The sequence below is a fragment of the Vitis riparia genome, chromosome 5 (genome assembly GCF_004353265.1).
Source record: "Vitis riparia cultivar Riparia Gloire de Montpellier isolate 1030 chromosome 5, EGFV_Vit.rip_1.0, whole genome shotgun sequence".
Classification (NCBI taxonomy): Eukaryota; Viridiplantae; Streptophyta; class Magnoliopsida; order Vitales; family Vitaceae; genus Vitis; species Vitis riparia.
Genome location: NC_048435.1, coordinates 4,660,950 through 4,671,751, shown reverse-complemented (window position 1 = coordinate 4,671,751; position 10,802 = coordinate 4,660,950). Strand labels below are relative to the sequence as shown.

Genomic DNA, 10,802 nt, shown 5'->3' with positions numbered 1-10,802 from the left:
GAATTTTTTTCTGACTTACTTTCACGAGATCATTTTTGAAAGCTGTATTTTGAATATTGCAATCTTACTCAAGTCTTATAATCAAAAGGAAAATGGCGAAAAGAAAATCAGATTCTTGTTACATAAATCACACACAAAGTGCAGTTTTTCAAATTGGTTGATAACCATGATTTTCCTTCATAATTAATTTTGTATCGTATGAGTCGATTTTAATTTGACCTACAACTCAATTAATCAATTTCACCGGTTGGCATTTGCCAGTGGTCAATGATTTCAATTATCACGATCTCTATGTGAGGTGCTTAATTTCTTCTAATCTCGCCGCCTGCCTTGACTAAATAAAAACGCAAATATTTTTCTATCTTTTATGTTGAGATAATGGTGCAATAGCCCCAATATTTAATTCGTATGCCCGCGACTTAGGTGGTATATCCAAATTAATACAAGGCAATAAATCCAGACCAAATTTCAAGGAGATTGAAATGTCTTCTTAACCTTTCTACGGGGCATGACGTATGCTGGCTGGGAGAAACCTGGTGCAGCCTCCACCCATGTGTCTTCAACTGTTCCACAAATGGAGCTGATAAAGCGTCATCAATTCAAAGTTTTATGGGGTGGTGAGGCCTCCACTCACCGCTCTGCCCAATACACGGTATTGCTTGGTCATTCTAAATATGGCAGCCTCCATCCACGACTTGTAGTATGAGTCTATGAATTGGAGTATGACTTGTCCAATTTACTGGACCTATCTCTTAAGTCAATCCACTGCAAGCCCACCACCCACAAACTAGTTGTCCAGTTGCCTTCATGATGTAGACCAGAAAATGATCATTTACGGGTTTTTGGTCTATTCTAATATTCCATTGAATTTTCCCAGTTTTCTTGGCTCATGCTTGGTTGTTTGGGAAATTGGATTGGTGATGCTATGAATTATTTTTAATTTAATTAATTTATTTAATTATTATATATAAAGATTATATAATTAATTTGAAAATTTATAATTTTTTAATTAGTTATAGTAATTATTATTTTTTTTTGTATTTTATATTATAAAATTAAATATTAGAAAATCATTTTCTTACTTTCCCGAGCCAAACTTAATATAATATTAAAAAATATAATTTCCTTAACCTTTTTCTTGAGTTTTCCAAACCAAATCCTAAACTAATGGTTTTTTTTTTTTGTTGATAAAATATAAGTTCTACATCTTTCTCCTCCTCAGGGCAATCTGCACTTTGTTTGAATCTTTACCCAGTTGGAAATGGCCGTTGCTTTAATTTCCTGGTTTCTAGTACTGTTTTCAAGCTTCCATGGTTGCTACGCCCAAATTCCTCCAAATATAAGCTTGGGTTCTAGCATTGTTGCTGGGTCCAATGCATCTTGGCGCTCCCTCTCTGCGGATTTTGCATTTGGTTTCTATCCTCTCGCCAGTGGATTGTACCTTGTTGGAATATGGTTCGATAAAATCTCAGAAAGAACACTAGTTTGGTCAGCCAACCGTGATAATCCAGCAGAACGAGGATCCACTGTCCGGCTGACTTTGCCTGGCCAGCTTGAGCTCAGATACGTCAATGGCAGCACTCAACTTATATACGCCGGAGCCGCTGCAAGTTTGGGGTTCATGGGAAATGATGGCAATTTTGTCCTGAGAGACGCCAATTCAGTGGTCATGTGGCAGAGCTTCGACTTCCCAACAGACACTCTCTTGCCAGGACAAGTTGTGGACGAACTCACAAAGCTATATTCCAATGAAAAAGGAACTGTCGATTACTCAACTGGGAATTTCATGTTGGAAATGCAAAAGGATGGGAATTTGGTGCTCTCTGCCTATCGCTTCTCAGATCCTGGGTACTGGTATACCGGAACATTAGTCACGAATGTAAGTCTGTATTTTGATCCGAAGACTGCTCTCATGTACCTTGTCAATGGGTCCAATGTTAATATTCACGCTTTGACAAAAAATATTTCCATCCCAGTTGAAGATTACTACCACCGAGCAACCATCGATGATCATGGCAATTTCCAACAGTATGTTTACCCGAAAGTGAACGGCAGAAACTGGGAAAGGGTGTGGAGAGCCGTTGAGGAGCCTTGCTCCGTGAATTCAATTTGCGGTGTTTACGGCTTCTGCACTTCCCCTGATAATGAAACAGTTTCCTGTTCTTGCCTGCCAGGTTATATTCCATTCGATCCAAACGATCTGTCAAAAGGGTGTCATCCAGAAATCGTGCTGAATTATTGTGTAGATCCATCCATTAGGAATTTTACAGTGGAGGTGATTGATGACGCTGACTTCCCATTCGAAGGCTATGCGGATTTGGCACGAGTGAGGAACGTGGATGTGGAGGGATGCAAGAAGGCTGTCATGGATGATTGTTACACCATGGCTGCTTCCCTGGTGGATTCTAGATGTATCAAGAAGAAGACGCCTTTGTTGAATGCCAGAAAGAGTGTTTCTACCAAAGGAATCAAGGCACTTATCAAGGTGCCCATGAAGATTAATGATCCCGGTATTCTTCCAAAGAAGAAGAATTCCAACGATCGGGTTTATCTGGCAGTGGGTTTTATAACCAGCGGAGTACTAGCAGTTCTGTCTGCAGCTTTTGCCGTCTACTACCATCCTGTAGCTCGAAGATTAGTAAAAAGAAAGCACTTCCAGAACGCAAATGCCATAGGCATTAACTTCCGGCAGTTCACATTTCAGGAGCTGCATGAAGCAACCAATGGCTTCAGCAAGACGATCGGACGGGGTCTTCAGGGAAGGTGTACAGTGGGGTTCTAAGCTCAAAGGACATACATATTGAAATTGCGGTAAAGAAGCTAGAGAAAGCGATTGAGAAAGGAGAGAAGGAATTCGTGACGGAGCTCAAAATAATTGGCCGGACCCATCATAAAAATCTGGTAAGGCTGTTGGGCTTTTGCATTGAAGACGGTCATCAGCTTCTGGTGTATGAGTTAATGAAGAATGGGACACTATCTGACTTTCTGTTCGGAAAGGAAGAGAAGCCAATCTGGATTCAGCGGGCTGAAATGGCTCTTGGGATCGCAAGAGGCCTGCTATACTTGCATGAAGAATGTGAGACCCAGATCATTCATTGCGACATAAAGCCCCAGAATGTGCTGCTAGATGCCAACTACACTGCAAAAATTGCAGATTTTGGGCTTTCCAAGCTTTTAAACAAAGACCAAACCAAAACCATCACCAATATAAGAGGAACAATGGGATACATGGCACCCGAATGGTTGAGGAATGCAGCCGTAACAGCCAAAGTGGATATCTACAGTTTTGGTGTAATGCTGCTGGAGATTATTTGTGCTAGAAGGCATATAGAATTGAGCCGGGTTGAGGAAGAAACTGAAGACGATGACTTAGTAATCATTGATTGGGTTCTCAGTTGTCTGATTTCAGGGAAACTAGAGAAGCTGGTGGGGCATGAGTCAGAGGTATTGGATGATTTCAAGAGGTTTGAGAGAATGGCATTAGTTGGGTTATGGTGCGTCCACCCAGACCCAATTCTTAGGCCGTCGATGAAAAAGGTGACACAAATGCTGGAAGGGACAGTTGAAGTTGGGATCCCACCTCTGCTCATGAAAGGCTAAGTTTTTGTGTGTTGTATATTTTGGCTTTTGATAATGTACTTTTGCTCATGGCATGGTAAATCTGCCTTTTTAAACCGAAAATAAACATTGTAATTTTGCTTTATAACTGCCCACCCGAAAAGAAATTTCTGTCCTTATTTTCATCATATATCATAAATAGTATTACCGGGGTCTGGACCTCTGGTGATACCATGATACGTATTTCCAATAAAAATAATAATAAATAAAAACACGATATTCTTAGGTGTGCTTATTTTCATAGTCTATTGTAATTTACAGTACTAGGAATAATGATATATATTACCCAGAAGAAAGGATTCTCGTACTTATTTTCATTATTCATTATTATAAAAGTAAATTTTACTAATCTCCTATGATGTTTTAGTTAAATAGAACTGATTACTATGGATTTGAAATTTTATCAAATACTTCTTTTATTTTGATAAAAAAGATAATGAAAACAACAAACGAAAAAGGTATAAAAGGTATTTAATGAAATTTTAAATTAATGATAATTATATGTTTTTTGTCTAAATGACAAAGAAAATGGGTGAAATTAAATCTTATTATAAATAATATTACTGTGGTTCGGTGGTACAGCTAGGCTAGTGGAGAGGCCTGAAAGGTATTGTTTTCAGCCCTGTATTACTATCAAAGAAATTGGTGGGTGGGAGGATACCTCAAATTGGCCAAATCAATGCTGTCATTGTTGGAAATCTCTTGATAAGGAATATGGTAACCATAAACGAGTTTGCATCTCTTTCCCTCAATCTCTTAATCTCTTTTGTTTACTCCTTGCTTTACTTGTTATTTTTGGTTTCAATTGATTAATTTGAAAAAGTTTTTAAAACCTAATTCAACTCCCCTTTCCTTTTGATGATTTACTTAATCGAATTAGCTATTTTTCATACTTACGATAACTTAAAGTGAACTAATGAGAGATTTTCTAAAATAAATGTCAAAAAAAAAAAAAAGGTTTATGATGTATGAGAAAAGAAATAATTAGGAAAGGGAATTATACTATAGTTGTATTTATTCAAAATGATAAAGGAACCATAATTACACACAATCTAAAACATTTTTCAAAAGTCAAAATAATGATTGAAAAATACATATGGCCAACAAGAATATATAGCATTCTTATACTTATTCCATCATCTGTTACAAATAGTAAAACTAGGGTTTGGTGGTGCAATTAGGCCAGTGCCCATACGTAGGAGGTTTTGTTTTCAACACAGGATTTCTCTCAAAGAAATTGGTGGGTCGCAGCTCAAATCCACCGCTCAGTGTTGGCATCACTGGAAAGTCTTCTTGGCAAGGAACATGATGAAACCCTATTGTGTACCATAACACAATGTCCTTGTTTTCAATCTCCCTATTCCTGTACATATTAGCAAGAAGTTTGAAAATAATTCATAACGACCAACTTCTTAAAATGTTATTCGCACAGTTAACATATTGAATCAGAAAATATATACCTCTGGCTCCAAACGGCTAAGGTGTCATCTCCTCGACTCTGGTCCATATACAACCCTCCTGCCCATTTTTCAGACTTGTTATATGGAGTGATCCAAACATCATACTTCGTGAAGGCACCACGAATTTGTGGGTAATCATCATCTGACAGAAGGGGACTAGATAATGACCCTGGAATCAGACGATAACCAACATAGTTGCCAAGTTTGGTCTTCTTATTAGGATTCACCACTATTAACTCAGCTGGCTTCAGTCCCAGCTGAATTTGTGCATCAGATTCAGTTTTAGCAGTCTCACTCACAACTGTCCAGTAACTCTTCCTTGGTGAAATATTATCCTTTACTCGCTTTGTTTCCAGATTGGCCTTAACAAAGGAGTTGGCATCACCATCTACATCAAGGTCAAGATGGTATGTCAAGAAGTGATCATGGTTTACGCCAATAGTGTTATGTGCCAACAATGTGCCATAAACATCCTCCTTTATTTGACTTGTGTGAGTGTATGACACCCCCTTCACTTCTAGGATACCAGTTAACCCCACCTGTGAAAACCACAAAATGACATACCATTAAAACCATAGTCGACCAAATGTTAATAGTTTAATAGTTTTTCTATCAAGCTTTAATTTTTTTGTTACTGTATTTCACAACCATATCAATATCTGAGACAATGGCATAGTATGTGTGGACAAATATACCCCAAGTTTGATGGAGCCACTTGGCTTGAATTCCCAATCAAGTACGTAGTCATAGTTGCCCACTGTTGCAACCATCCTCACTACTAGGCTCACTTCTGGCCTCACCTCCCTTATCTGCAAAAAAATAAAATAAAATAAAATTATCCATATGCAACTCACATTCAACGTAAATTATAATTACATGTTAAAACCATTCAAATGTGTCAGGAAATTGCTTACCTCTTCTCCTGGAATCTCAACCTCGGTGTGACGCCACATGATTCTTCCTGCTTGTTGTTCAAATATGCAGAAAGCATTTGATATTTTCACTGGTTTGCCATCTTGGCCAGCATAGTACCCATCCATGAACGCCGCATTGGATGGGCAATCTGCTAATGGTTGAAGTGGGACTGTGCAAAGACCAAACCCAAATTCACCTAAATCGAAAAAGGTTTTATAGTACCATTCCTCAGTTGGATCCATATATGGTACAAAGAGCTCAGACAAGTATCCTCTGTATAACACTCGACGAAATGTGCGTTTTTGAAGATCATAAATTGATGCGAGTGATATGATTAGACCGGCTCGTGCATCAAAGCTTACATGGAAGTCCCAATTAGCCCACCTACGCATATAATCAAAATCAAATATTCTTGCACCAAGATGTAGAAATATAAGAGGGTAAGATCCTGCTAGAAGCCCCAGACCCAAAAGAAATATAGCTTTGTTTGATGAGCACTCTCGAAAGAGAATATCTGTGGTTTATTTACAAGGGCAGAAATTCGAACCTCTTAAATTTACTTCTAAAAAAATCGATTGTCTAACAGTATACCCAACCCAAAATATGAAGTTTTGGCTGGGTTGGGATTTAGCCCAAACTAAGGACGACCAAATACATACTCTTTCTCAGAATTGAGCCCAACCCACGGACACTGGTTCAAGCTGGCCAAGTTATTCAGGCTGCCCTGTACAACATTGGGCTAACCCAGCCCATTATCACTGCAAAACTCTCCCTACGACCAATGTTTCAACAAGGGCGAAGGCCGCAGGGGTTGACGGTCAGAACACCCATGCATGGAAAAAGCGTAGAGTCAGAAGATGTGCTTGAATTTAATCCTACATGCACCACAACCATCAATAGACCACCACCGACTACATGATGGTTACATTCTCTGTCCATCTTAACTGAACCACTGTGATGTGATTATGTTGGTATGACTTTTCACATAAAATTTGGAATTGTGGATGGTCACCTCTAATATTAATTTCTAGTTTAAAATTTTTCTGATATATCATATGACTAAACAAGACAATGTGATAGGCCTTTTGGACTTTGAGTTGCATTGCTCCTGGAATTTAATAATGATTCGTCAACAGCGGGTACCAAGCTTAACAACCAATGAATCAGTTTTTGGTAAAATAATTATAAAGTTCTTGCTTCGTTTACCTAAAAAAAATAATAATAAATTAAAGAAAAGAATAATATTGTTTAATTTATTTGATTAACGTGATATAATATAGAATATGATTTTTTTTCTCTTCTATTCGTAGTTTTTTCACAGAAGGTGCCGACCCAAAAACAAGAAACAATGAACAAGCTACACGAACCTGATATTGTGCCCATCGATCTTGAATCCAGGTCCATCTGGTTGCATGCTAGACACACCATTTAGACGAGGACCAAATGGGGGCTTCTGCTTCGACAATCGGTACTCCGTTCCTTCCGCTTCCGGCATCGGAACCGTTAATCTGTCATGGTATTCAGTTATCTTCATCTCATCGAGGTCAACTACTATTGTTACCCCTTCTATTGGCCTCATGTATAAATTAGCTGTCCCATCAGTGTAAAAACACAGTATCTTCAACACTCTTCTGCTCTTTTCTTCTCCAAACCACCCCACTGTAAAGGTAGAACAAACCACATCGGATAACTTGAGCTTTCTCTTCCTGATTGAAGCTATAAATGGTGGATAAGTTAGAGGCAGCTCAGATGCAGCCGTTTGTTCCTCGCTAGTCAGCAAAGGGTAGCCGTGTCCACTGTACACCTTGTCGGAGACGATGGACTGAGTTGATAAGTCGACAATGATTTCGTGGGTTTGACTGTGGAGTCGAGTGATAACAAAGGCTCGGCGAGGTGGAGGTAGGGTTGTAGAGTTGGGGTTCGAGAGCCATGAGAGGAGGGCGGGCTTGTCTGGCTCGTCCAACCCAACATACTGGAAGGTTACGTTGTGGCTGGAGCCAGGGTTCGACCCGTTGACAATGGCTTGAACTTGGCGGAACTCAGATGGGGTTAGAGAGTCTAGTGGGTGGTGGTGGCTGTGACAAGAGACTAGTGACAAGGGGACGAAGAAGAGCAAGAAGAGCCCCAGATGCTGTACCAGAGAAGCCATGGCTTTGTGCTTAGCTATTGCTTCTTTGTACCATTTCTAGTAGAGATTTATAGGGAAATTAATTGAATATTTGATCGAGGTGTCCCTAGGCACGCGGATTTAGAAAATTATAGTTTTGAAAGAATTTTCTTGAAACTAAACTCTTTTTACGTTTACTAAGAAAACTCATAAATAACACGTGTCACTTACAATTTTTTTTTTTTTTTTTTAAGATCCAAGAAATTTCAGGCTACCTTGTTTTATAATATAATACCCTTTAATCTTTTTATTTTTAATTGACATAGACCAAATCATCTAAAAAAATGAGGATGATGTATCGGGAATAGTCGAGGATAGTTCAACTGGTAGAACGGAGGACTGAAAATCCTCATGTCACCAGTTCAAATCTGATTCCTGATACATAATTAAATCACTTTAGTTCCAACCTCTATGATGATCGAGAATAACACCTTCTTTGACTCTTTATTTCTCAGTCATATATATATATACTAATAAGTAATAAATAACATTAAATTACAAAGAAAATCATTTTATTATTTTCATTTTTAATTTAAATTTATTTTTTTATTTTTTTCGCATATAAGAAAATTAAATATTAAAAAAAAAATAAAGGGAAGACTGAAATTGTAATATTTCATGGTGAGAGTGTGTCACACGTTTGAGGAACTTAAGGTAGAACAATGTAGCAGCGATTTTTCCAGGGACCAAGATAAGCTAAATATTCAAAGAATGAGGCGTGACTTTTGCAGTTGAAATACAAGGCACTCTCGTACTGGATGCCAAGTTCATGGCTGAATTTCTCCACATGTTTTCCTTTTTGGGTATTAAATATATGGTTCACTTAGCATATATAAGACAAGCTTAATTTTGTATCTTCCCTTACTCCTCTTTTTGTGCTTTCTTATCCTCTTTGTTTGTTCATTTATTTATTTATTTTAATTTTTTACTAATATATTTTATTTCAAATTTGTTTTTCTTTAATTTATTCAGCCTAATTAAGTAATATTAAAACTCCGGTATCAATGGAAAGAATAAATTAATTTAAAGGCAGGAGTAGGAATTGCTCTTCCTCAGTTGAAAAGTACTCAGTTATACGCTTCCAACAGTCGAACATTAATATTATGTTTGGTTCTCAAAAAATTTGAGGAAAAAATGTGAGGGAAAGAAAATAAAGAGGAAAAGTGGAAAGAAAGAAAAATAAAAAAAAAAATTTTAAAAAATTTAAATTAATAAATTATTTTTATATGTTTTTTTAAACTCATTTCACTTCATTTCCTTCATTATATAAAGATTAAATAATTTTAAAATACATAATTTTTAACTAATTTTAATTATATTTTATTTTAAAAAAAAATATAATGAAACTAAATATAAGAAAACCATTTTCCTTTTCATTTATTTTCTTTCCTTGTTACTTTTTGGGAACAAACATAACCTAATTGATTAAATGAAATAAAATACATTTTTTTTCCTTTTCAATGCTAACGACTGCATGATAGTGTTTCAACTGGGCAAGGTTGCATGTACCTACAAGGTCTTCTTTTCAGCACTCAACTTGAGAACTTAGAAAATCTATGGATCCTCTCTCCACTTTATACGCAATGCAACCCAATTCACATAGAAAGGAGAAGTACAACTGAAATTTGAGTTGCTTTTGCTTCCTCACTGACATGGTAACACTTGGAGACAAAGATTTTGGAAAGTAGCTTTGAAAAAATAGTTGTGATTATAGTTTTTAAAAATTATTCTCTAAAGAAAATAAGGAGTAGGTCACAATCATAAATTTTGTCATGGTATAATCTATAGACTAATTGTCCATACGTGAAAGACTTTATCTCCTTTTATTCAGAATATGCTAATACAATTATAAGATGAATCATTCAAAACCTATTCAATTGTTTACATCAAGCACCCAAAGGCAAGGACTTTCTGGCGTCTGTGACCTTTCTTCCGCAATATTTTATCACGCAACGAATTATCACTGCTCCACCATCATATCAGTATCGGACCGAGTTCACATTCATCCCATTTCTCATTCCATTACTGGACCTAGTACCTCGAAGCCATTCCTCTCCTCCTCAGATTTCACCAAGAGCAAATTCAAAAAATTCCTTATGAGGGTTGGGTGGGTTCCAATGTTTGATATCTGACCGATGGTCTCTAAGATCTATCCCTATGTTGAAGGACTCAATTGGCCAAGCAAACTACGACTACTTTCGTGTAATAAGGTGGGCAGGGGCTTTTTAACTTTTGCAGCAATTTTAAAAAATAATTATTAAAAAATGGTAGTTGAAAAAAAATTGATAGATTTATGACAGTTTTTACCATGTGAAAAGTGTCTTTTAAAGAGATACTTTTCACAATTTTCAAAATCATGATACATATTTAAAAAAAATTGAATTTAAGATGAAGGTGTTTCTTCTACAATTAAAAAAAAAAAAATTTATACAAAAGGTGTCTCTTGAAAAGACATTTTTCACAATTCCATAAAATCAAATATGCATTATAGGTGTCTTTTAAAGAGACACCTTCCATAATTTGATAAATTTGAATGTCTCATGAATTTGATTTTAAAGTTAAAGATGACTTTTGAAGAGACATATTTTACAATTCAAAAATTTTTTAATTTATATAAAAGGTGTCGTTTGAAGAGACACCTT

The 10,802-nt window shown here is 36.7% G+C and overlaps 1 protein-coding gene and 1 pseudogene across 1 annotated transcript; one reads left to right on the top strand and one right to left on the bottom strand.

Moving 5' to 3' along the window:
- Positions 1-1,233: 1,233 nt before the first annotated feature.
- On the top strand, positions 1,234-3,827 carry LOC117914192 (annotated as a pseudogene).
- A 789-nt stretch (positions 3,828-4,616) lies between these two features.
- LOC117914474 (primary amine oxidase 2-like) lies at positions 4,617-8,142 on the bottom strand. The gene is made up of 5 exons (XM_034829821.1): positions 7,361-8,142; positions 5,993-6,377; positions 5,774-5,887; positions 5,079-5,617; positions 4,617-4,981 (listed from the first exon to the last, which is right to left on the bottom strand). The coding sequence occupies exons 1-5, from the start codon at positions 8,140-8,142 to the stop codon at positions 4,777-4,779; spliced, it is 2,025 nt and encodes a 674-aa protein (XP_034685712.1). The 3' UTR covers positions 4,617-4,776.
- Positions 8,143-10,802: the final 2,660 nt, after the last annotated feature.